A 26,470-nucleotide genomic window follows, 5' to 3' on the forward strand; every position below is an offset into this window, starting at 1 on the left:
TAAGTATGGTATCTACAAAGTAAATCTCTATGAACCTATATTTTGTATTTCCTTATTGCATTCATTTCTAAATATTATCTTGGGTAAATCTCTAGCCACTAGTGAAGCTTATAAGTAAGGTTACTTCTTGAACTTGTTGTCAATAGTTAGTAGAACTCGCAGTTTGAACCGATAATTGCTTGTATTTTTGTTTCTAGATTTCATTGAAGAGTTTTGTCAACAATAAAAGTCCAACTCCACCCAACTAGCTCAGAGGCTTCCTCATCAAGGACAGATTTAAAGGTTCATTTTTTGAGTTGTCAGAGTTTCTTTATTAAGAGAATTGACCTATTGGCTAAAATAGAACTAGTCAAAGTTATGTATAAAATATATCTCAAATGGGCTAAACACAACCGAAAAAAGTTAAGGAAATAGGGTTTTTGTAGAAAGTAAACTCTTTATGATCTAGTTTAAATTATAAGAATATCATGTATATCAAAGACATCGAACAGTACTCCTCGATTAGGATTGTATACTTTGAGCATATCAAAGATTGTTATTACGTCTCCGTCGAACTATAGGAATGAACAGATTATCTGTATTACACAAACCTTTTTAAATGAATTGAGTTGTTAAAAACCATCATGTAGTGTGGAGTGATGCTTCCCTGCACACATTCGTATTGGCAATGCTCAAATACATTAGATTTGGTCCATTTGAGCTGTCACCTTATGCATTCGAGTGCATAATTGAGAAGCTTGTTGCATAAAGGAGCAAGGGCTAGGAGAGCCCGTTATGCAAGAGCTCATCTATGTCTACATGATGAAGGAGCATGCCTTGGGGGAGGGCTTCTTCTTCCTGTCAAAGTGAACAGAGAAGGAATTGAGGGCAAGTACCCATAGCAAGGATAATTTAGGTGATTGACTCAACAAGTTTTTCCTTTTCCTATCCTTACATCAACGGAAAATTTAGTATAACAAGTAAATGTAGCAGTTAGATCTACTTGTCATTTGTTTTTCCTTCTTTTTTTTATCTGATTCCAAACATGCTCACTCTGTTTACAATCAATCGCCCCAAAACCAAGCTCAAGCATGATTCACAAAGATTGGTGAGACTTTTCTATGAGCTTTTTGATAGAGCCTGAGACATAGGGGAGCTACTGACAATTGCCAAGCTTCAATTGCACCATTTTGTCCTTTAGACTGTATTATCAAGCTTTCTAGAGAAATTTCGACAGCCTAAGAGTACGAGACACCAAGACATCATCCCTCTAGGATCCTGAAAAAGACATAATTGTGTAATAAATATGAGAACATCTAAAGAAATCAGATAGCTGTTTACTATATAATGCCTGAGTGCCTCTTTAATGCAGCTCTTATGCATTTGCTAAGAGAAAATTTTGCACAACATCAATTTTCATTATTCAAAGAGTGTCAATTTTATATATAAAAACAAATTGATATTAATTAAAAGGCTAAGAATCTTTGCACAAGATTCAATCCCAATCTGCATCTGTTATCGTCATAAAATTTGATTGAATACGCCCAACTTGTGTTCGTGTGTTTCAATTCAAACATAATTAATGACACATCATAAATTTGGACTGGTGCTTGTTTCATTTTCAATACACCCAAGTGCCCAACTTGTGTTCGTGTGGTCCCTATAAAAGAAAAGTTCTCAGAATTGATGGTTTTTGTTGCAGAAGCCAGCGACCAGGGACCCAACCCATGGGGCCGAAAAGGCTTGGCTAAAGTAAATCATGCTTTTTATTATAAAGAGGGAAAAAAGAATCTTCATTTTCAATCACCCACTGCCATTCCATGCTCAACTTCGTGGCCAACCTCAGAGGCCCCTTCACTGCTCAAAACATTGTTCTATTATTTTATATAATATAATATTCATTATAACATTTTTTTACCTAATTATGTGATGTTAACATTCGACTGTCGACTGGGACAGGCAAGATTGAGATCCGATTATTTGATCCAAAACAAAATTTTGCTCTCAAGGAAACGAAACAAAAAAAAATATATATCTATTAAATTATGGGGTTCAGAATATTCAAGCTTGAGGCTCAATAAGCCTGAAAAGTATAGTATTTATTAATTTATATTAATATTATATTTATGCAGTATTTGTTAATTTGTTTGAAATAGAATAAATTTTAAATAATTTTAAATGTTGCCTATGTAGATGTAACAAAACTAAATTTTTTTAATTTTCTAAATTGAACTTTTTTTCATATATATTAAATGGGGTTATGATATTTATGTAATTATATTTTTTAAAATCATTTATATTCCCGTCAGTTTCAAAGAAGATTAGCTATAAATTATAGTTGTAATTTATGGTTGTTTGAGTTAGTTATTTTTTATTTAGTGAAATGTTTGTATAGGTTTTTAAAATTGCAAGAGTGCTTTTATAGTGTTTTTTAAGTAAAATGGGCAAATCCAAAATAAGTTTAAGTCCGATTTACTCTAACAAACCAAGCTTAAACAAAAATTCTAAGATCCGAATGAGTAAACCCAAAACCCAAGTTTGAATTTTTTTTTTCAAATCTAAGATTGAATAAGTCATGTCCGATTGAATATACTCAATCGATAGATCTAATTTATTATTAGAGTATTTGATTTATTTTTAGATCAATTTATTGAAAGGTTATCTCGTTTTAAGAGTCAAATATTTATCAATTATTAAAAAGATTATAATATAATTAATATTACGTGCCGGCTCTTATTAATCTAAAAAAAGATGAAGAAGTGGGTGAAAATATTAAATGGTACCCAAAATGGATGGAAAAATTAGAAATTAGTCACAAGAGACTTAAAGTGGCAAAAAAAGACAGCACCCAAAAGAAATGGTTAGGATGAAGACAATGAAGCTTTGGGCTAGAAAGGCGGAAATTGATTGGGGTGCTGGAAGGACGTGAAAGGCCAACCTTAAATTGGCGTATGAAGAAGTCAGTTCTTTCTAGATCTTATTTGTGGCGTCAGCGTGGTTGCTTAAATATTCTATGTATTTCTCTTCCATCAATTAGTGATGATAAGTGGCAGTGTCTTTATTTATTTACTTTAATAAATAATAAACAGTATTATATTCATTATTTTTTTTATAAATAATTATATATTATTATATAATTAGATAATTAAAATATAACAACAAAATAATATTTAATTATATCAAGATATATTATTATTTATACATAAAATTATATACAAAAATTATACATACAGTATTAATGATAAATAATTAATCTATTACTATTTATTGTCTCCACTACAAGTCATTATTCCTTAAATTAATTTATTTTTATATAAATATAATTAATTAAAATTCCCTTATTTGAGGGGCGCACAAAATTAATCAATACTTTGGGATCATGAAATCAATAAAATTATATGTATATATTTTTATATATAATTTAGATATATAAATAATGTATCAATATGTGATTGAATGATTTTGAATCAAAGATAAAATAACATCTAATCACATATTAACACATCATCTATGTATCTAAATTGTGTATGAAAAATGAATATATATATATATATATATATATATATATATATATATATATAGAGTTCATGATGATACATTATTTATATACTCAAATTTTGTATAAAAAATATGTAAATATAATATTACTTCTTGTTTAAAATAGATTCAAATGTTAGTAAAAAGTGTTTATTAGTTTTATTTTAGTTTTTTTGTTATTGTTAAAATACATATGATGTGATTTTGACAAAGAAGGTAAAGGGTAATTTTTTTGTATGCATTAAGAGGTTGTTTGGTTTTAAGAATGTTTTATTGTCAAAATTAAAGGATTACCTTGAAGATAAATTATTTTGAGAATTACTGAGTATAAATTATTACTATGTTTAATAAAACTTGATTGGTATAAATAATTTTGTGTTTAGTTAGAGATAATAGAATAATATTAGTATATTATTTTATTTAAATACTCTTAAATATAATTATTCTAAAATATTTTTATTCTATTTATTATATTAATTGAAAATAAAAAATATTTTTGTCCTAAAAAATTAATAAATAAATATATAGTTATAATAAAATGAAGATTATCTTAGTAATCTTTTAATACATAAGATAAATGTGGTAATTAAATTATCTCTTATATTACCTATCACATTATCATTGGTAATAAAAGATTATCGAAATTTTTTATTACTTATAAACTAAACAAAATAATATAAATAATAAAAAATTAATTACTAGAGCAATATTTAATGTCCTCTAACCGAATGCCCCAAAGGGGTAAAATGAAATCCCACTAGGAAAAAGTATGCTTAAAAGGTAAATGATATTTTTAGTTGATGAAATGCAATGGTTAAACAATATTTTACTAAACACTAACACCTAGTAAGAATTAATTGATATTTTACAATAGGTCAGTGTAACACCTATAGACTAAATTCAAGGTTAAGTTGGTCATTTTATGATTGGAAAGTGTTAATGGATTGAAAAAATAGCTAAACATAGAAGAAAATATGAAATTTGATCTGATGAACAGTTGCATGCCTGTTTATGAGTTGATCATGTAGAGTATATGGATATCATGTCATATCATGAAATATAATGGAACATACAACCGTGCATAAAGAGTCACACGATCGTGATATCAATTTTTGGTTTATTTAATTTAAAGAATCACATCTCATGATTTTGGGATTATATTTCATTATTGGTGTTTATCAGTTTGAAATAGAGAGAGAGTATTCATAAGCCTAATTAATAGAGAATTTTCCTACGAAGGTTTGGACTTTTTCGGTGATCAAGAAGTAGCTTCGACATCAAAATATGTGGTAGGAGGAAAGTTAAGTATGGTATTGTTTTATACATATTTTGATTCATGGTGATGGAATACAAACCTTTTGATGTTGAATGATATAATTCTTTGTATTAGAAGGAACCATCTAACAATATTGCGGTGAAATTTGATGATGGTTGCTTATACGATAATATGTATGTTGGATAAACCATAGTGTACGTATAAATATCTTATCTTATTTCGAAAATTATTATATTCACACTTTATATATGTATATATATATATATATATATATATATATATATTTATAATATAATATTTATATCTCTAATTTATTTATTCCATTTATGATGTAATTATAATTTTAAATTATTAAGGACATATTAAAATTTAAAATTTTAAAAAACACTCCAAACACTTTTTAGAATTTTAAAACCCCTAATAATTTTCATTGTCACCTATAAAATTTTGGAGAACTATATTTGCTCCAAACATACAATTATATATGAGTAACACTCGTATCTATATTTGTATTAGTAATTTTTTATTTTTAATTGAAATTAATGTAAATTAAAGGTTAAAAAAATGTTTAATGAAATTTTGGCATACATTGTTATCCAGTTGGATGGTTTTTTTGTCATTTCAATATTTTAATGAAAATTGACCTTATTTTTTTAACAAATTAATAGAAATTTGATTTTTTTAATTATGCTCTGCACTTAGCCCATGGGCTTAAATAGCACAAGCCAGAAGTAGCTTGACCAAATATTTCCTATCCCTTAAAACACCCTAAGTTAAAAGAGATATCCATTTTGAGAGATATGTAATTTTTTTTAAAAATAATTTTCATCTTCAAGTCTTTCTTCTCTAAATTTGTAGAGATATAATAACTAATTATAATTAACTAGCCTTATATGTATATGATAAATATAATACAATATTAATGATAGAAACAACAACTACGACTAGTGTCATAAAATAATAGCGCGCGTATGATACACGTTTCATTTTTAGTTAGTTTTATATACAATTGTATTATCGTGCGTGTAATATACTTTCGTATTACTTGGTTTTACGTACGCCGGATGCACACAATACTTTCTCACTTAAGTTTGCATGAAAGGCAATTGTCAGAGGAAACTAAATAACTTGACTTAATCATCCATTAGAGAATCAGCACACAGAGAGCAAAGATTTTTACCAGAAACAATTCATACTTTCACTTCATTTTTACAGGAGAAAAAAATTGTCCCCAAATTTCTTTGATCTTTTTTCATTCCTTCAGGTACGTATGAATACATATTTTCCCTTTAAATTTCATTTAATTTATTAGCTTTCTATCACTATTTTCCCTTGTCAAAATGGTGTAATGTTTTTAGATGATTAGACAAAATAAATCATATGGAAAAATTGTGGGTTTTATGGATAGTTGCTTGTTTTGATGAATCTGCATGCATAAAGGACTGATAACACTTGGGTAGATTTACAGTATAGAAAGGGATTTTAGTAAGGAAAAAATGTTTTTATTCTTTATGTTAATATTTTTATCGGAGAAATTATAATGATAAATAACGATGAGATTTTTTTTCATAATTAAAACTTTTTAATAATAAAAAATAAATTTTTAATAAATATTTTCTTCGTATTAAAGTCATATTTTTATTTATTTAAAAAAAAATATAAATAATTAATCGTTAAAATCATAAAAATAGTATTTATAACGATCGAATGTTTATTTAGCGTTATTTTTCCCTCGTTAATGATGGTTTTTTCTTTTTTTTTGTGATATTAATCGCCGGTAGAGGTGGTGAATGTGGCATGGAGATCAATGTTGAAGAGCATGGAATCGCCATTGATGAGGCAAAGAAGAGGGTGGAATGCAAGTATTGCGCCAAAGTGGTAAGCGGCTTCCATCGTCTCAAGTGTCATTTGGGTGGTTTACGTGGTGATGTTTTGCCTTGTGAGCAAGTCCCCTCCCACATCAAGGAAAGCTTCAGAGCCAAGTTACTTCAAACCAGAAGGAAAAATCTTGTCAAACAAGTTGATCATCTTTTTCACCCAGATCTTCCTTTAAAGAGGAATTGGACTTACCCCAACACTAATGATGAAGAACAACAAGTGGATCAAGAAGAGCAAAATTCAAAGTCTAGGAGAGGATCAAAATCCAATTCTAATGACCTTCCCAAAAGAAAAATAGCCAAAGTTAACGAAACTAAAGATCAAGCTGTAAAGGAACACCAAAAGGGCAATCTCAATACTTCGAATTCTAAACTTAAAGAGGAAGTGAGACAGATGAAGAAGTATGTGAAGAAGGTTAAAGATTCTTGTGGGAAAACCGGATGCAGTATCTTGTTGGATGAATGGATTGATGAGACTGGAAGAGACTTGGTAAATTTTCTAGTAGACTGCCCAGAAGGCACCATTTATGTTCGCTCATGTGACCTTTCACCATTTGTTGGTGAAATTGCTGCCTTGCGGGAGTTGTTAGAAGAGGTGATTGAGGAGATTGGTGTGCAAAACGTAGTGCAAATCATCGCATCCTCTACAGCAACCCGGATGTGGCCTGCAATTAGGCAGATTGTCTCATGCCATAGAAACATCTATTGGGCGTTGGACGCCTCTCGCTACATTGGTGTTATTTTAGGGAGGATAGGAATGATGAATCCCTTTAGAGAAATATTTAGCAACGCCAAGACACTAACTCAGTTCATTCATGGCGAAGATCAAAATCTTCTCAAACTATTCAAATTTCACTCTCACGGCCATGACTTGATCAAGCCCCACAGGATAAAATCAGTAATGGCTTACCTCACTTTGGGAAATATCATATCCCAAAAACAAAACTTGCAGGAAATGGTCGCCTCTTCTAACTGGGGAAACTCCCTCTGGGCTTCAACAATTCATGGGAAGATGATTGTGAACCAAATAATTAACAACCTCTCTTTCTGGAAAGGAGCCAAAGTGCTTTTAGCAGCAACTGCACCACTTATTCGTGCAGTTTGTCCCATCAATGGCAAATCATTTTTAACAGTTGGCTACATATATCAAAGCCTTATGCAAGCGAAGGAAGAAACAAAAGTTCAAATGGGAAATAAGGCTTCCTGTTATATGCCATTCTGGAGTATAATTGATGAGACATGGGATATATATCTCCACAGACCTTTATATAGCGCAGGCTATTATTTAAACCCTTGTATCTTTTACACCAAAAATTTCTACAGTGATTGTGAGGTTGAACTTGGCCTTGAAAATTGTATTAAAAGCATGGTGGAAGAGACAGAAAATCGAGCTTTAATATCAACACAACTCCAGGAATACGAGCAAGCCAGAGGCGGGTTTAAAGATGGAAGTAGCGCTGAAGCAATAAAAGATATTTCTCCAGGTGCGTAATTAAGAGATCATCACTCGAATTTTTATGGTTTTTGGACAGGGAGTGTACAATCCGGCTGCCATGGTTTGAAAGTTTTTTAGAACCAAATTAAAAAAACTAATTTAATAATTTTTTAAACCAAATTAAATTATTTTAAATTTTAAATCAAATAAAACAAAAAAAATATAGAACAAATCATACGCACGTTATTTTTGAATTATCGAGTCATTCATTGTTAACTAGTAGTACATGCAGTTGAATGGTGGGCGAAATATGGAGAAAAATGTCCAGAGTTGCGGAAGTTCGCCATTCGGGTGTTAAGCCAAACTTGTGATGGAGCTGCAAGATTCGGTCTGACGAGGAGTCTGGCCGAGAAACTGTTGACAGGAGGAAGGAATTCCAGCGACCAAGGGCGCTTGAAGGACATAACTTTTGTTAACTACAATCTGCAACTTCAAAACTACTCAAAAGTGGTGGGTGGAAATGCCACTGCTGGTAATAGTGTAGCTGAAGAGATCAAATATTATTGAAGATAGATGTATGAAGCAGTGATCTAACTCTGTCAAATTATATGCAACTTTTGTCATTCCATTTCATAAAATCAGGACTTGAATTTGTGGGTGCATGGACTTAATGTTGGTAGCCTTCAATGTTCTATCTTTATTTATTCAATAAAATTATGTACTGGTACATAAATATATATATAAATATGATCTCGTATGATTGGAAGATTTTAAATTAATGATAAAAATAATATTCAATCATATAATAATATATTTGTGTGTATATATTTGTGTATAAAATAAGTACACATAACATTGCTCTTATTTAATTTTGCTACAAAAATCAAAATTAACTTGTATTGTTATGTGTGTGTGTAAAGAAATAAACCACTGACAAACTCTATTTATAGAACTATGTGTATCTATTTTAAGTACATAAATATATATATATATTTATATATATTATCACATAATTAAATAATTTTATAATAAAAATAAAATAATATCTAATAATATAATAATATATATAATTAAATATTTAAAATAAATATATATAATATTACTCTATTTGTATTCGCATGCAAAGGGGAGTATACCATAGGGACGTAAAACTTTAGGCCATGCCAGGCCAAGGCTGACTTGGGCTGGCCCATTTTTTAAATCTAAACCCGGGCATTTATATGAAGATGAAGCTTTTTGAAAAATTTAATTTATAGGTGAGACCTTTTAGTTTAATATAATTTATTAAGGCTTTTGGAAAGAGCAAATTGTCCACCCAAGTTTAGGACGACAAACACTTTTTCATCCTTAAATGTTATAAATAACATTTTTCTATCTAAAATAAACTCTATTAAAAAAATATCTTAAAATAATGCAAAAAAGTAAAATAACGATTTTATCTCTACTATTTTATTTTTCAAGATCATAATATAATTTCAAATAAATAAAATTTTAAAAACCCTTTAGGTATCTAAATTGTAAAAAAAATCATATTAATTTTTTTTTCTTTTATTTTACCTCCTTTTTCATCGTATCCTAAGTGGACCATCACCATCTAACCCACTCTAGAGTCTTAACCCATTAATCCACCTTCTTTCTAACACCATCATCTTTTCCTCTCTCTTTCATAATGAATTTCACCCCTAGAACCCTTTCTCTCATTATCATTAAAGTTGTCGATGATGACTTCTCTTGATTGAGTCATCGATAACTCCATTGAATGAAATACTAGTCAACGACAATTTAAATGCAATGGGAGAGAGGGTGATGAGGGCAAAACTTATGATGATTGTGAGATTTGTGATAGTGGAAAAGGACATTGCTAATAGTTAAAGATTTTAATGGATTATAAAGAATGAAATGCAATATTTTTAACCTTAAAAAGGGGTGAAAGTGTCATCTTTTAAACAATTAAGTGAGATTTGTAAATATTTTTTTTAATATTTAGATGATAAAATTACTATTGTACCTTACGACATTAGTTTTTTTTAAACGAAGTTTAATTTTAGATTGAAAAATATTATTTATGACATCAAAGAGTTGGAAAAGTATTTTTGAACCAAATCTTGGATGGAAAAATGTAATTTACTCTTTTAAAAATCATTTTAGAGGTCTTTCTAAGAGTATTATATAATATAAGAATTATTTACAATGTTTTATTCAATCCACCCTTTAATAGAATGTCCTAAACATTTGACTAAAGGTGTCAACCCATAAGGATGAAGTTAGTTCACAAAATTGGCCAAACGACTATTTCCCACCCAAGGTTTAACGTTTTCTCAAAAGTCCCCCCTTTAACTATGGAAACACCAAACACTCACCCATGGCCGGTTAGATTTAACCAAACCCTAACGGTGGTAGGGGTAAAATCGTCATTTTTGCTATAATATTAAAAATAAACTAAAATAGAATTTATTTTTGCCCCCCTAAACTTTAAAAACTGAAATTTTCCCCCCGCCTAAGTTTTAAAAAATTACAGTTTCACCCTAGGGTTTGGTTTTGAAATCTCCGACGACTTCTCCGGCTCCGTTGCCGACGGCCGCTCCCTCCCGAAGCAACCTCTCCTTCCGGCGATCTCTTTCCTCCCATTCGGAGGTCCGATCGGCGCCCGGAGACGTCGTGGGAGACAAAGAACTTCGTCGGGAAGACGATCTTCGTCTTCCCAGAGGTCTTCTTCTGGGAAGACGAAGAACTTCGTCTTCCCGACGAAGTTCTTCGTCTCCCACGACGTCTCCGGGCGTCGATCGGACCTTCGAATGGGAGGAAAGAGATCTCCGAAAGGAGAGGTTGCTTCGGGAGGGAGCGGCCGTCGGCAACGGAGCCGGAGAGGTCGTCGGAGATTTCAAAACCAAACCCTAGGGTGAAACTGCAATTTTTTAAAACTTAGGCGGGGGAAAAATTTTAGTTTTTAAAGTTTAGGGGGGCAAAAGGAGATAAAATTTTCAGGCGTTAGGGTTTGGTTAAATCTAACCGGCCATGGGTGGGTATTTGGTATTTCCATAGTTAAAGGGGGGACTTTTGAGAATACATCAAACCTTGGGTGGGAAATAGTCGTTTGGCCTCACAAAATTTGAAGCTTTAAGACACAACCCACAACAAGGTTCCAACGGAGTTAGAAAAAAACAATTTTTGGGATTAAAGATAACCTTTAACGAATAAAGGGGTTTAAAAAACAATTAATTTAGAAAATTGCACTGATGGTTTAAAGTTTCAGTTTGGGTGGATGGGGTGACCAAACTAAAGGAGTAAAAAAATTATTTAGAGTTAAAAATGAAATTAATGGAAAAATCATTAGTTGAGAAATTACTTTTGTAAATTTCAGTTTAAAATATTTAACTATGTTTCATTGGTTCAAAATTATCCAACACATAATTATAGGTGAAAAAAAATAAAATTTTTTGAAAATGATATGGAGTTTTGTGTTTGTCTTGTTGACCATTAATTGTTCTTTTAAATTTTTAAAGTTTTGGGTTTGTTTCTTTGTTTGTTTGTTTGACTATCATGCAAATTAAAGCACCTACTATTTCATAAATATTTCTTACCAAACACCAACTAAGCTTAACTCTATCTGTGTCCTTTATTCTCTTCCCATCCTGGATTTTGAATTTTAAGTCAGAGATTGGGGGGCTGAGTTCTCATGATGTGATGCTATACCCATTTCGAGAATCTACGCTTGTTACGAGAAAGGATAAAAGAAAGCATTTTTGAAGTTCTATATTTTAGTCTTTTCAACTGCTTTTTGTGCTATGGAAAGCTGAGAGACTCCTTCTGTTAAGGTTTGATTTTTAACCCTTTTGGATCAAGCATTTTTTCACCTTTCGAATTTTACTCTGAATTTTGAAGCTTTGGGGCTAAATAGAGAGGCGATAATACATAAAGAAGGCTCTATTATTGTTCACTGATGGATGATGGGTCATGTTCTGATCTGTGTGAAGCAATTTAAAAAAAAAAAAAAGTTCTTTTGATAGTAAATAAGGGACCACTGAGATATGTAATTTGGATTGTTCTTTTGCTTTGATATTTTCATTTCGTTGTTGTCCGTGTATTGGAAGCTTTTTTTTTTTTTCCAAAATATAAACTGATTGACTCCTCGTTTTGACTTTCTGTGTACTCATATCTAAGCTTTTATCTCAGATTGTGAGGAGGTGTGTGAAACTGAAAGCTCACTTGGTCTATCATTGATATCTTATTATTATTTTTATCATTTTCAGTGGACCAAAAGTAATCAATTTCCTTTTTCTGTGGCTGAAATTTGGAAACTTTTTGTGAGTATGTTTGTAAAATGCTGTCTTTTTTACTCTCAATGTAAAAGTCGTTTCTTTTGTCTTCAATCCCATAAGAACTCCACTTATTTTGATACTCTGCCGTAATCCCATCTTTCTAGATTCTAATTTGGTCATTTTTGCATTTCCCTTTTGGAGACAATCATATCCTCTTAATCACAAAATTTTACTGCCTTCTTTCTTTAGCTCTAACTTGCATGAAAGTAGAAATGTAATTGATTTATGACATAGCATTATTCACACTGTCAAAAATGTTATCTTATAATTTTTATTATTATTACTTTTTTAAATTTTGCTTTTATATTGTTTTAACCTTCCTTTCTAATTTCTAAGTTGTGTTGGTTCGCCTTTGTCCTTAACCAGGTATGGAATTTAAGCTCTCCATTTGTGCTGTATTCGTATGGTTGTGTTGAAGGTGACTGGTAGCTGTGCATTCATGAATTTAATTGTCCTTATTACATCCTCGAAGGCTACATGTGGCTTTCTTTTCTAATTTTCAATATATTTTCTATTATCCTATGATTCTGAGTGATAAAACTTTGCTAAATTTAACAGTTTGACAAACTCACAGTTGATGTTTGTTGTGATCTGCAGTATTTATGATGCTTGTTTTTATATGAGCACAAAGAAGCCACGCTTTTTCGGGAATTCCAGGAGGTCTATTTAATGATAAATGCCACATCTCATGATTACAAGATGTGTGACTCTCCAGTTTCGCGATCTGCCTTCATCTTGTAAGGGAGCATTCTGTTTTTCATTTTTTTTCGGTTTCATATTTACTTCTGTTTTCAAGGGTATGGATGGAGCTTTTGGGTTCTATCTGTTATGCTTTTTTTTTTCTTACATTCTTACTTCTGTTTTTTAGGTTATGGATGGAGCTTTTGGTTCTATTTGTTAAGCCTTTTTTTTTTCCTAATGGTGCTGACATTTTTTTCAGAAATAGTTCAATCTCCAGATATTCCGATTCTGAAGCGAGTTACTATAAGTCAGACTCTCAATTAGATGTCGTTGATGAATATCAAAGTGATAATTCATCCTTAGAGGTTAGTACTGAGGTAGGCATTCATTAAGTTGGGTTGAGATCAATGTGGATAAAGATTGAAAACAACATAAATGGACCAAGCTATTCGGTGCACTGTTGTTTTTCTTATTTCCTTTAGGGCATATTCTGCATAACTTTTTTCAATTGGCTTGTTCTGATGTTTTCTTTTCGATTCCCATTTTTAGAGGTTTTTCTTGATTTTAAATAATTTAACATTGTATTGTTAATGGGATTACTGAAAACACAGCCAATAACTCGAGTTTTGAGTTGCTGTATGCCAATTTAGATGGACAATGGCTTCATATTAAAACCTGCATTTCTTTGTTGACTTAAGTTGAATTTCCTTTCAAATTTTCATTCTCCCCAGTCCGAAGCTTGATATAGACTGGCAGTTGAATTTTTAGCTTTTTTTTAAGTTTTCTTATACTTGGTCAATTTGAAACACTTCCATTATAACATCTCTTAGTTATTATAACCCTCTTCCTTTACTTTTTCTTTTCTTCAAACATATTTTTTTGACAGAATTTTAGGTGATTGATTTAGGTGTGGGACTGTAGTGAAGATGCGGAAAGTCTTGGAAGTGCTAAAAACCGATATTCTTACCCATGCAGACTGCAGCTTGAGGAGGATGTAAGCTTGAAACTTTGAAACACTGCTGCGTATACTGTGCTGTCCTGAGTAATTTGCTTAATTTGTTTATTTATTTTTATTCTGTTTTTCAAAAAATTAGAAATAAATAGCCTCAAGTTATTTAGATGGGGAATGCTATTGAGCTATTGTTCAGTACTTCAATATGTTAATGATCATAAAGCTAAAATATCAACAGAATTTTGTTCACCTCTGTCATCCTCTCAGTGCAAGTTTCTTTTCAGGTTTTTCTAATACATTAGCGTACTAGGTTGTACTTATGATGTCATTGGTATGTGTTTCATCAAGCTTGACCAGGGTATTATCTCATGGCTAGATGTAAATTCATTAGTAACTTTCCTCACTTTCTTGTAATTGCGGTTTTATCTTTGCTTATCTTCTTCGTAGAAGAGACTGTCTTCTTCAGTTAGCTTTCAGATATTCTGTCATATGCTTCTCAACTTTGCTGTTAGGAAGGATGTTACCTTTTTAATTTAATCTCAACCACAGTTCCAGAAAAATAAATTTACGGGCTTGGTTAACGTAGATTCATTGTAATTTACTGAACCCTCATGGGAATTTTAATGTAACAGGTACAAAGGTTACAACAGAAGTTGCATGAAGAGATGGAACTGCATATTATTCTGGAAAATGCTATTGAGAAAAATGCAGTGAAATTATCCAGTTCATCATGCCTGCCACACCATGTAGGCCATTTATTTATTTGTTTGTTTTTTTAACTATTTTCTTTTGTGACGATCAATTTTTATATTTAGAAGTAATTTGATGAGCCTTTTTTCATTTTGTGCTCCGAACAATTAACTTTTTCTGTGCATTACACCTAACACGTTGTGTGAGATTTTTGAGCACTACTTAAGAATGATAGAGCAATTTCCCTTTACCTTCATGGACATGGCTACTATATTCTTTTAGTAAATTGAGGGAAATATTTACGCAATGGATAGTGTGTGTGGACTGGCTGTATGTATTGTATAGTGTATACAACATTATCATGATTTGAAATCTTGGACCCAGACTCTCATAGTGAGGATGCAGATTCCTACACCTCTGTCTCTTATCATTGTTTACTGTTCTGCAATTTTTCTTCTCACTGCAAATCAAAGAGGGTGTTTATGTGTTATATATTTCACAGAACTGGTAATATTGTTATGTTGACTAATGGTCCATTCAGTAACTCATAAATTCAACATTGTATTAGTTAAATTTTCAATATTTAAAGTCCATATAAGGAATAACAGGACTGTGTAAAATTTCAAGATGTTAAACACTATCAGAGTAGAGTTTATGGACCTACTAAAAGCTTAGTCCATGAACTCTACTTTGATGGTCTATTCATTATCCAAATCATTTTGTCTGGGTTTTGAAAAGCTTAACCTAACCTTCTGGGCCTTAGACATTGATCATTGATGGCTGATGAAATGACATCAAGGGTTATCTAATGTCCGTAATTTGATTTGTGGCTTTGGGAATTCTGATGCCATCATGCACCAGGTTTCTATTAGGTGTTTTAATATTGTCATAAAATCTTTCTTTTTTCATATTTGTACAGGCTCGGGAGCTTCTCTCTAATATTTCTGTACTGGAGATTTCAGTTTCAAAGCTTGAACAAGAGATAGTCTCTTTACATTTCCAGCTTAGTCAAGAAAGAAATGAACGAAGGCTTGTCGAATACCGTTTAAGGCATTCATCTTCTTTTTCGTTGACTAAGTGCTCCTCTGACCTTACAGAATCAATGGTAATTAATCTATCTCTGTTCATGCATAAATTCTTCCTGATTACTACGATAATTTTTGCAGACAATTGTGGTTAATTTTATCAAAATTTTTTTATGTGGTTGAGTTTCTTCAAACAACTGAAAAAAATCAAGGGTCTTTTTAATTTAAAATTTCAATAGATTAAAAAAAAATGTTTTTTCAGTTTTCCATGGTTTATAAATTGAAAAATAATTTTTAGTGCTGTATCAAACTTTTTAGATATTAGAAATTTTAAGAAGAAACTCAAATTTTGAAAATTTCTTTTAGATCACTATACCTATCACATCCTTAAATTACAGAAATAGCAGAGGTTAGGTGCTGCCCTTGTTATGAGACTTTTTTTTTTAAATGTTGATTGTGCTCATTTGCTACATGTTAGTATATGAACACTAGACACTAAGTTGTTCATTTTTCTCCCCTAAATATCCAGGTAAAATATGATATGTACTTGTTGGAGCTACTCATTATTCATATATAATCATTGCACTGCTATCTGGATTATCAACTTGGTTTCTAGATGATCACCAATCCGGTTTTAAGTCAAAACCATATTCAAATATCTCAATATCCTGTAGGAAAACTAGACACATATGGGCAGAGTGTTGTTTATTCATATGTAAACAATCTCTGTATGTGTAATACTGAAACTTGAGAGGGTTGCACAATAGCAACTATGCCATGTCTTAGCTGAATATACTTTATAGTATGTGTAATGAGTACATGTAAATGCTTCTTACGTGATCATCTTCATTGTGTTTGAAGCACCATAAACCTGAACTGGGTGATTGCCTAGAAGGCAACTCATGCCGTGAGCAAGGAGGCCAGCCATCAGAATCTAAAGGTGAATTGTGTTGTACAGAGTCGATAATGGAGGTATCACTCTATATTTTGTCATCCCTGTGGAAATCTTAACTTTATGATTGTGCTAGGGGCTATAATGCTTTCTAGTTATATAAGAGGCCTAATCCATCTTAAAGTTTATGGTTCCTCCTTTTTATTGAAATTTCTTGCCGTCTTAATGCTCTACTGACATCAGTAGTTCAATGAGAATTGGTGGTGCTATTATTTACAGCGTCAAGTTTAATGTATTTTGTGAATGTAGGGGGTGTCTAATTACTTTTGTTTCTTTATCGAATGATCTAATGGTTAGGGTTAACAAATTTGAAATTGAACCACACACTTATGCTTGTTCATGACCAATTTGTGATAAGAAGGTTTCTATTTTTTTGTTTGGAGCTTATAGTTTATTATATTGTGCATTAGGATGCAGATGACTCGGATGTGTATTCCCATGAGAAGAAAACATCTAAAAAGACAGATTCCAAACCAAATCACTTTGTGGAGTTCCGGAGGCTTCCTACTGAAATAACTCCTAAAGGCTTCTGGGATAACCCTAATCAATTATCAGAAGAAATGGTACGATGTATGAAAAATATATATATGTCCCTGGCAGATTCTGCTATACTATCCAAATCTTCTGCATCAGAGAGCCACTTCTCCTCTGCGTCACCTCGCGGACATCTTTCAAGTTCATCATGGTGGTCATCATCTGAACGCTCAATAATTTCATCATGGGTGCAGAGTCCACAAATTGATGTACAGAGTCACACTGGAATACTGGCCTCAGAGAATACTTTTGATCCCTACAAAGTGCGTGGAAAGCTAAGCTGGGTAGACATTGGAAACTATGGATTAGCAACCGAAGTATCATGGATGTCAGTTGGTAAGAAGCAATTAGAATATGCTTCAGAGGCTCTAAAGAGGTTCAGGTAGGATGCCATTTAGCTTTTGGTTATTTTTTTCTTTATTTGTTGATTGGTTAGTGAGGGATAAAAGAGTCAAAAGTATCATAAACTATGGAAGAGGTTAACAGTTACATATGATTTAAAACCGTATCACAAGTTATTTTTTTCTTTTGATTAATTCGTTTGCTGTTCCATTTACCTATTAAACTTTCTGATTTTTGTGTGGTTAAAATATTTTATTTGATACCAGAGCTGATCAAATCTATTGTTATTGTTGTTTGGAGTGCAGAACACTTGTCGAGCAATTGGCCAAAGTGAACCCTATCCACTTAAGTTCCAATGAGAAGCTTGCATTCTGGGTCAATTTATATAATGCATTAATCATGCATGTAGGGTTCTTTCTTTTATTATAATTGAAGTTTATGCACATACCGTGAAGCAAATTTTATGTAGCTCATTATCAGAGATGTCTAATTTTATGGAAATTGTATATGTTTACTCTTGGCAGGCTTACTTAGCATATGGAGTCCCTAGAAGTGACTTGAAGCTCTTCTCTTTGATGCAAAAGGTTTGAGTGTTGATCATAATAATCTTATGTCTATTTTATTTTATTGCTTTGCTTTTGGGACTCTTTTAGAGACCAGTTTTATGTATTTGATGATTTTTCTTTAATAATTTCTAGGCAGCATATACTGTCGGTGGACATTCTTATAGTGCGGTAGCTATCGAATATGTAATTCTGAAGATGAAACCACCCTCACATAGGCCTCAAATTGTATGTTCCAGCTTAAAACTATGTTTACGTATGCATTGGTCAATTAAATTCTCTTATGTCTTGTTCCCTAACTTACCTTTTTCATGGAAATTCCTATAGGCTTTGCTGCTTGCCATTCACAAGTTGAAGGTATCGGAGGAGCAAAGGAAGTCTGCAATTGATGCATATGATCCACTTGTAGCTTTTGCTCTAAGCTGTGGAATGTACTCATCACCTGCGGTATGTTGAGTCATTTTAATGCTGATTTTGCTTGGATTTCTAAATTGCTATATTGTGTATGTGAAAATCATAAATTTACTTGACAGTCATTGGCAAATGTAGGTAAGGATCTACACTGCAAAGAATGTAAGGGAGGAGCTTCAAGAGGCTCAGCACGATTTCATTCGTGCTTCAGTTGGGGTTAGCAACAAAGGGAAGCTGTTGGTTCCAAAAATGCTGCACTGTTTTGCTAAGGGATTGGTGGATGATGCAAATTTGGCTGTATGGATATCTCATTACCTTCCACCAATTCAGGCTGCCTTTGTTGAGCAATGCATATCCCAGAGGCGGCAAAGCCTTCTAGGGTCTCGAAACTGTGGAACCCTTCCCTTTGATTCACGCTTCCGTTACTTATTTCTTCCGGAAAAAAATTAACTTCGATGATGCTTCTACATGCTAACTTAAAATCCTTAAAACTTACTGCTGGCCCTGCAAAATGTTTCAGAATTAGGCTGTTACTGCCTCCAATGTGAAATCCGGCCTCGTTGAAGATGGCGAGGGTGGTAGCATTTCTGTTCTTTTCCCTAACAACCTCAAACTGGTTGCATTGCATCCTTGGATGTTGTACATTTTGTTTTTTAGTTGCTATTAGAAGTGAATAACACCATTGTGGCAGGCAGCTGTAGCGTATTTGAATTTTCCATCAAATAATGTTAAATAAAGTTAATGTTTTAAGAATCCAGAGATTAATAAAACTAGGGCTGGATTCGAGCCGAGCCGAGCTCGGCTCGCAGCCAGCTCGGGCTCGGCTCGGCTTTTTAAGGGCTGGCTCGAGTTCGGCTCGAGCTCGACTCGAGCCGAATTCGGCTCGGCTCGAGTTCGGCTCGTTTTCAGTTCGGCTCGGTAACGGCTCGGCTCGGCTCGTTTTTTATATCAAAACGACACCGTTTTGTATATATATATGGATTAAAACGACGCCGTTTTGTATAAAAAAAATTTTAAAAAAATATACCGAGCCAGCTCGGGCTCGGCTCGAGCTCGATCGAGCCGAGCTCGAGCCCGAGCTGGCTCGGCTCGAATCCAGCCCTAAATAAAACTGGTAGAGTATTAAAACTTCCAGGGAGGAGGTTTGGATGCTATAATAATTCTCGTTTTAATTTTTGTTTTTTCTTAAGTTCATTTGCAATTTTTTATTTTATTTCAATTTTTGACGTTATTAAAAATTATTTGTATATTTAAAATTTTCATCTATAAATACAATTTATTTCAAACTTTTTATTTTCATTTCATACGGACAGAATGCAATTTTGTTTTTGAATTTTCATTCGAAAATGCATTTATTTTTTTGAACTTTCACTTCAAACATACATAATACGCTTTAATTTTCATTCCGATATTTTTTTCAAATTTAATTTTCACTTCGAACACAGATAATACGACTAGTCGTAGTTTTCGATTTCAATAGATGCTGAATACGACACGTCGTTGTTTTAACAATCATGATCGACGTTAGGAAATAAAAATCAGCAACTTATGGCCAATTCGAAAACGAACGAGAACCTCAAGGGCAATTTCGTCCACTCGGTAGCCCAACGTGGTCCTCTCTCGATCTTATGGCTAATAGCACACGCTTCTCCGTCTCTCCCAATGTACAAGTATCTCCCAGGCTCTCGTTATCACTGCAGTAGCGTGGCTGTTCTGCTCTTCGGTTCATGGCCAGCACGTGCAACTCAATCGCGCCTCGTGTGATTGGATCCACTGTCATCGAATTAGCACGAAACGGCAGGACTGGGGCTCCGTTTTCGGTTCGGATATCCACCAAGAGCCATGGAGCCACCGCGGCCTCCGCCACCACGTGTAGCAAGGAAGGTCCGTCGTGCATATACGTCGGACCTATTGAGACTGCCAGTAAAGAAACTCTTGAAGCTCTCTATCGACAAGTAAATTATAGCTTTCTTGAGCTACTTTATGTTTCTATCGTGTCGCATTTAGTTAGTTTAGAAGTTTCCTTAATTTAAATTTAGTCATATAATTTCTTGTTAAATTGATTTAAAGTGTTCACTGTTCATAGTTCATACTAATATTTGTAATTTCTTCTGAAGCGCTTGCCATGTAGACGCGTATTAGTTTATTTTAAAATGTTTTTATTATTGTTAAATGGATTCTTATTATTTGTATTATTTTTACAATTAGGTGCTGATATAACTTTTTCAATTTATAATAATTTTTAAATCCATAGTAACAAGGGTCGTTTGGGGGTGTTTGGTTCCCTATCCAGATATAGTTTTTGAAACTAGAGACGGTTTTGAGCTTTTGAGTATAATTTGGAGGCAAATCAAAAAACTGTTGTGTACAAAAGGCAACAAAAGTTTTTTTATTTTTTTAATTTTTAGATTTTAATCTTCTTTTTTGGATTGTCTGGCTAAAAAGTTTTAAAGATACCAAACCTTATAAGATTTCTATCTTTCTAGATTGAAAAATTGTATATTGATTACAAATCAGACAGGCCTTTGATAAAAAAGTTGCCGTTCACCCACAAGCGGAGTTTTGGTTTTGAATAGTGGTGATGTAAGTTTTGTCAAATTTATGTGTTATGGTTAAACAATACTGTTCTTAATGGTTTTAGCAGAATTGAAGTCATAGTCATCATTGTTCAGGACCTTTTAAAAATGAGCCTATAGTTACAGTTCTTATAAATTTCATATATGAGAGACAATATATGATAGCCTCTTTCCTTCTGGGTTAATATGCCTTCTTTATAGTACATATAAGAATAAAAGGAAGCTCTTTTGATTTGATTGGTTCTTGTTTAGGCTCGGGATGCATATTACAGTGGAGAACCTTTGATAGTTGACGACATGTTTGATAGAGTGGAGGTAACTTCATATGCCATATAACTATAGGAGTGGTCTTATTTGGATGTAAATGATGTTTAAAGTGTCTAACGGTAAACTGTAATTTCTTTTTTTATTTAAACAGTTAAAGTTGCGGTGGTATGGCTCAGAATCTGTTGTTAAGTATCCCCGTTGTAGTATCCGGCGACAGTCAACATATGCAGATGCGGAGGTAATTCTCTTTAAAATTATTTTATTTTTCTTAATAAATTCAGGTTGGCAATGGAATTGAGTTTACTATTCAATAGTCAATAGTCACAGTCATTAGTGGTTACAGTGTGTTCATATTATGTTCCCAAAATCAGGAAAGTCAGAAAAAAGAGAGAGAGAGAGAGAGAGAGATGGAGGGAGAGGGAAATAGCCATCTATTTCATATTCACTTCATCTAGCAACCATGGACTTGAGAGAAAAATAATATAACAGATCATAGCGGGAAGCAAATTTCCATCCTTCTTGAGCATTGTTTTTGTTCCACTCTTTATCATCAAAGTGGATGTAACTGCCATAAACTTTTAGTTTTTTCTTGAGCTGAGAAAAGAATGACTGATGTCCTATGCTTTATGGATCTCTTAGTTTGGTTTTAGTATGGTTCCAAATATTTAACCATTGACAATTTATTTGCTGACACAATAAGCATATTAATAAGAACACTGTATTTTTCTCTTCTCCCTGTGAATATTGAGTTGACATGGATGTAGGGCAGGAAGATCTATCACAGGTTCTTGCATTAGCGAGCATATGGATCCTCATATTTGGTATTGGCAGTTCTATATGTCTTGTGCCTATGATCTACACTGTGGTTCTAGCATATAAGGATGCATTCAGTCAGGGAATTTCCTATGGCAGCCAAGCATCTGTGTCAGGGTTTCTTGTTGCAGCAAATGTCATTCTTTTCATGGCAGTGGGTGCCTTAATTGGCTATCCAGTTGCCTCAGCTTCTGGTAAAATTTTTATGCAATTTTGCCCATACCATGGAAAATATTAACTATAGAATTCCATTGGTCTGGTATGGATCTGTATATGGATAATGTTATTATGCATTTCTCTTTATGCATGTTATTTACTGAAACACCAATTCTTGTAGTTAAAGTGCTTCTAGGCCTGTGGAGGAATGACTTGGTGGCATTAAAAGGGGCATGCCCAAATTGTGGAGAAGAGGTCAGTTCCTGGCAAATATTAGCTCATTATGAATCTAAGAGGCTATGACTTCTAGAAGCAATTACATTTTGCTTTTGCACCTACATGTTGAATCTTCCATGATCTGGCATATGAAGGATGAAACTTTAGTCATGATTTGACAAGTACATTGTCCAACCTCCAATCCATTCTTCCTGACTGATCTTAGCACTTTTCTGCAGGTATTTGCATTTGTTAAGTCGGATCAAACCAACAACTCTCCCCATAGAGCAGACTGTCATGTATGTGAATCCTTACTAGAATTCCACACAAAGGTTGAGGTAATTAAGTTCTCTTCTGTAACTATACAAAATGTATGTTTTATGAAGCAAAATCTATTTGCTCTTTCTTATATTAATACACTAAGTCAAATTTTCAATACTTGATCAAATTGTAGTATTAACAAGAGATCCATACTGTGCTCTCCCGTAGTAGGAATCAAAATATTTTGTAGTAGTGACTGCTTTCTGTGTCATTTCTTGTTCCTTAGCCTTTCAACATATAATCGCTCCAAATTGTGTTGTATTGTGCAGCAACCGAGTTCGAGACTAGGTAGACAGTGGGTTTATGGTCGCATATATCTTCTGTCAAGGAGAAACAGATGCCAAAGATGGATATAAGAGGTCTGTGTGTTCCAGCCTTTTTTTGGCAATTGAGTGTATATTTGACATAACGATGACCTATCAGATATCTTTTATCGTAGAATTAACTCTGTAAAGTTTGAAGTTTGGCACTTGGTATTTAACTCTTCAATAAACAATGAATACCATCAGAGTAAAATGAATCGTCCATGATGAACCACATTCAGTTAGTTGATCTGTAGAACTGGAGTGAATCATATCATCATTAGAAACTACAAAACAAGTTTGCCTCATGTAATCGAACAGATATGGCTACATGATAAAAACTTCTGAAGTCACAGTAGAAACCAGAGTTGATTCTGTCTTTGGCTTAATTGGAGTCTCAAAAAAAAAAAAAAAAAACCAAAAACATAAATATATTCACAGAACATTTCGTATATGAAACCGTGTAGCTGAGAACTAGTTCATTCTACTTGAAATACAAGACAATGGTGTGCAGCAACTTGCGAGTCAATTTCATATCTGCGGCGCTGAAACTTAGTTTGCTTATCATTAACCATGCAAACCATAAATGGCTACATAGCACAGGAAGTTCATGAAAGATTTCCTCTGGATTAAACAATAACGCGTTCATACTCCGCAAATCAAAATGTTGCACAGTTAAAGTAAAAGTTTTAATTGTTTCCCAAGGGCGATGGCAATGTTGCCTCATTTAACTTAGCAAGATTGTTCGAATATCACTTCGAGATAAGGAGGGCTACCAAATTAATTGTCCCGAGCCAATCAGAAGTGTGCCAAGCTATATACCAGAATCCATGCCAACTGAACAGAAAAAAATGGAACAAGGGTTAATTCTAAGACCAGGAAAGGACCATGTTCTAGCATCTAGGCAAGCACCATTTTTTAGTAAAAGCTAAATAGCAGTGTTGAAATACTGAAAGTACCAGAAAAAGGGTTATAGAGGCAAAAAGGCCCTCTTGGAGTAGAGCTCCATGACCACCAAATTCTTCTTCATCAACCTTTAGTATCATTGCATAATAGACATATATAATCCCAGACGATATCACCAAAAAACTGGGAAACCAACATTGGCAGCAAAATATTAGAAAATGAATCTTCAAAAGATCTAATGATGAAAAGACATTGATCATCACAGTTTCTAGACGACTTAGCATAGTATGTTAAAGATAAGAATCCTTCACTCAGCACCTACACTTTTCAGACTGACCTTCACTGGGAAAAAAAAAAGACAACATCGATATTGTTCCTTTAAAGAGACCTCAATATCGCTAGATGTGACAATGTATATATTATGCGGGGCCAACTCATTCTATGCACTGAAAAAAAAAGCCCTCAAAGGCAACCCATAAATGTTCAAAGGTGGGCATTCCCAGCCCTTCAAAAAAGCAGCCCCCAAGCCAACTTCCAAAAACAATCACAATTTACAAAAGCATAAAACTTTAATCTTTCATTTTGTAGATAGCAACCTGGCAAACAGTCCACATAATTGAAAGCAACAATGAGAAATGAATCATCAATATGCAACAAAGTATAGTGATTATTTTGCAGACTGATAAAAGATTCCATAACATCGTAGCTCAATTTTTATTTCGAATGTAGTAACTTTAGCAAATAATAAAACAAGAAAATAAAGAGAAAAACAACAAAAAGTGACTCTTCCAAAAAAAATAGGAGAAGGATACCCAGAATTATCAATGAACTGCAGCTATAGAGAGGGCGTAAGCATCAACTTACACGACAATCCATATGCCTCCAACCAACGGAATAGCACCCCATAGCAAGCCACAAACAATGGCCACCACTTGCCGAATCCAATGTAACACATCCCCCAATTGATCCTGCACCCAAATCACTAACTTCAAACGTAATTCCAAGCTTTATAATAACACAAATTTCATTAATTCATTACCGAAAATCAACAAAATAATCAGTAATTAGTAGCATTAAATAAATAAGTAACTACAGTATCAGTTCAACAGTCAATAAATTAACTTTCAAAACCATACCAATTTAATGAAAATCGGTTACCTTGTCCCAAGACGCATCTGGATCCAACAACTTGGCGAATTTGAAGGGAGACAAGTGACCATTCTGCTGCTGTTGAAGATTGAATTTGACTGATTTGCCCTCTTTCATTTAGGTAATAGGAATTTAAGATACTACAAATTCGTCAAAAGGCGGCGATGAACGAAGTTAGGGTCTGTTGATCAGTTGACAATGGAAAAATAAAGAAGTGATCAAGTGAAGATGACTGGATTGAAGGAACATAAGGATTAAAAAAATAAAAACAAAAAACACAACTGTAGATCTGAAATGATTGGAATTCGCAGGTTCGCGAAGCAAAGCGCAAGTGTTGTAGTGGTGCACATGATTGGATGGATACGACTGTCCGTTTCTGATTCTGCCACCCTCCTTGCGTTTATTTTTTAGACGGGAAGAAAAAGCCCAGGGTTAAATTTGTCTATTAATTTCACAGGTGGGCTGGCAGTGGCCACTACTCATCAAACACAACTTTACCATATTATAATTTATATGATAGTACACCACCACCCCCACCGCCACCAGATGCTGCGCCGCCAGGAGATGATGCACCGACACCACCAGATGGTTTACACCGCCACCAACTAATGTGTCCAAAAGTTTCGCCGCCATTGTTGTCGCAAGGAAAAGGCTTGGTCAAGAGCATAGCTTTTCTTCCAAGGAATGCCTTCGCATTCCTAATCCGCTGGGGCTGGCCGGCTATCTTTGCCGCATCTTGGCAAATCGCATCCCCGCGCAACGACATTGTTTGTGCGGCCCTTACCTTTCCTGCTTAGTGTTTTCAGCGGCTAGGGAGACAGTAGAAGCCTATCGTCACGCTGACTTTTGAGTTGAGATTTCACAAAAACCACAATTCAGATCATATCATCCTAAAATATTGCAAATTCGCAATGAAATCTCCTGAAATTCAACATCCATAAACACAATCAGGAAAGCAAACATATTTTCCCATCATTAATGAGTATCGGGTAGTCATAGAGCGTGACAAGGAGCTCCTTTTTTAAAGGCAAACAGAGCAAAGAAGACAGAAGAGGAACACGATAGGCAAGGGGAGGACCTAAACTAGAGCTGATGACTAGTAAGTAACCCACTTGTCTTCCCCTTTAGTTAAAAATAGGATATCTGGGGATATGGAAGCACCTTGCTTTTTTTAGGCCAAAAGCTTTGCTC

At 33.5% G+C, this 26,470-nt stretch overlaps 4 protein-coding genes across 13 annotated transcripts; 3 read left to right on the top strand and 1 right to left on the bottom strand.

The window, feature by feature from the left end:
* Window positions 1–6,589: 6,589 nt before the first annotated feature.
* LOC123226281 lies at window positions 6,590–8,671 on the top strand. The gene is made up of 2 exons (XM_044650801.1): window positions 6,590–8,153; window positions 8,397–8,671. Exons 1-2 carry the CDS (start codon window positions 6,590–6,592, stop codon window positions 8,669–8,671), a joined length of 1,839 nt encoding a protein of 612 aa, XP_044506736.1.
* Window positions 8,672–11,668: 2,997 nt separating this feature from the next.
* On the top strand, window positions 11,669–19,326 carry LOC123224684. 10 transcript variants are annotated; one of them, XM_044648362.1, is made up of 13 exons: window positions 11,669–11,919; window positions 13,021–13,160; window positions 13,364–13,481; window positions 14,012–14,098; window positions 14,689–14,802; window positions 15,666–15,851; window positions 16,633–16,743; window positions 17,134–17,639; window positions 17,905–18,004; window positions 18,124–18,183; window positions 18,298–18,390; window positions 18,490–18,609; window positions 18,712–19,326. In XM_044648362.1, the coding sequence occupies exons 2-13, from the start codon at window positions 13,093–13,095 to the stop codon at window positions 19,021–19,023; spliced, it is 1,875 nt and encodes a 624-aa protein (XP_044504297.1). In that variant the 5' UTR covers window positions 11,669–11,919; window positions 13,021–13,092; the 3' UTR covers window positions 19,024–19,326. The 10 variants fall into 10 exon arrangements, with proteins under 10 accessions (XP_044504297.1, XP_044504304.1, XP_044504298.1 ...); XM_044648369.1 differs by lacking the exon at window positions 11,669–11,919 and adding an exon at window positions 12,271–12,288; XM_044648363.1 differs by lacking the exon at window positions 11,669–11,919 and adding an exon at window positions 12,330–12,408 and having other exon boundaries at window positions 12,790–13,160.
* Window positions 19,327–19,931: 605 nt separating this feature from the next.
* LOC123225792 (PGR5-like protein 1B, chloroplastic) lies at window positions 19,932–23,459 on the top strand. The gene is made up of 7 exons (XM_044650054.1): window positions 19,932–20,528; window positions 21,402–21,464; window positions 21,568–21,654; window positions 22,186–22,423; window positions 22,567–22,640; window positions 22,841–22,939; window positions 23,192–23,459. Exons 1-7 carry the CDS (start codon window positions 20,301–20,303, stop codon window positions 23,276–23,278), a joined length of 876 nt encoding a protein of 291 aa, XP_044505989.1. The 5' UTR covers window positions 19,932–20,300; the 3' UTR covers window positions 23,279–23,459.
* LOC123225794 (respirasome Complex Assembly Factor 1-like) lies at window positions 23,450–26,427 on the bottom strand. The gene is made up of 4 exons (XM_044650055.1): window positions 25,289–26,427; window positions 24,995–25,098; window positions 24,184–24,313; window positions 23,450–24,061 (listed from the first exon to the last, which is right to left on the bottom strand). The coding sequence occupies exons 1-4, from the start codon at window positions 25,394–25,396 to the stop codon at window positions 24,023–24,025; spliced, it is 381 nt and encodes a 126-aa protein (XP_044505990.1). The 5' UTR covers window positions 25,397–26,427; the 3' UTR covers window positions 23,450–24,022.
* Window positions 26,428–26,470: the final 43 nt, after the last annotated feature.

The sequence above is a fragment of the Mangifera indica genome, chromosome 9, assembly GCF_011075055.1.
Source record: "Mangifera indica cultivar Alphonso chromosome 9, CATAS_Mindica_2.1, whole genome shotgun sequence".
NCBI classification, from domain to species: domain Eukaryota; kingdom Viridiplantae; phylum Streptophyta; class Magnoliopsida; order Sapindales; family Anacardiaceae; genus Mangifera; species Mangifera indica.

Coding starts and splice junctions, on each gene's coding strand:
- LOC123226281 (XM_044650801.1), top strand. CDS start 6,590: ATGGAGATCAATGTTGAAGAGCATGGAATCGCCATTGATGAGGCAAAG. Junction 8,154..8,396: donor AATAAAAGATATTTCTCCAG/GTGCGTAATTAA, acceptor TAGTACATGCAG/TTGAATGGTGGGCGAAATAT.
- LOC123224684 (XM_044648362.1), top strand. CDS start 13,093: ATGATAAATGCCACATCTCATGATTACAAGATGTGTGACTCTCCAGTT. Junction 15,852..16,632: donor CTGACCTTACAGAATCAATG/GTAATTAATCTA, acceptor TTGTGTTTGAAG/CACCATAAACCTGAACTGGG. Junction 18,610..18,711: donor GAATGTACTCATCACCTGCG/GTATGTTGAGTC, acceptor TGGCAAATGTAG/GTAAGGATCTACACTGCAAA.
- LOC123225792 (XM_044650054.1), top strand. CDS start 20,301: ATGGCCAGCACGTGCAACTCAATCGCGCCTCGTGTGATTGGATCCACT. Junction 20,529..21,401: donor TTGAAGCTCTCTATCGACAA/GTAAATTATAGC, acceptor GTTCTTGTTTAG/GCTCGGGATGCATATTACAG. Junction 21,655..22,185: donor CAACATATGCAGATGCGGAG/GTAATTCTCTTT, acceptor GATGTAGGGCAG/GAAGATCTATCACAGGTTCT.
- LOC123225794 (XM_044650055.1), bottom strand. CDS start 25,396: ATGAAAGAGGGCAAATCAGTCAAATTCAATCTTCAACAGCAGCAGAAT. Junction 25,099..25,288: donor CAGATGCGTCTTGGGACAAG/GTAACCGATTTT, acceptor ATTTGGGTGCAG/GATCAATTGGGGGATGTGTT. Junction 24,062..24,183: donor CCTCTATAACCCTTTTTCTG/GTACTTTCAGTA, acceptor TTTTCTGTTCAG/TTGGCATGGATTCTGGTATA.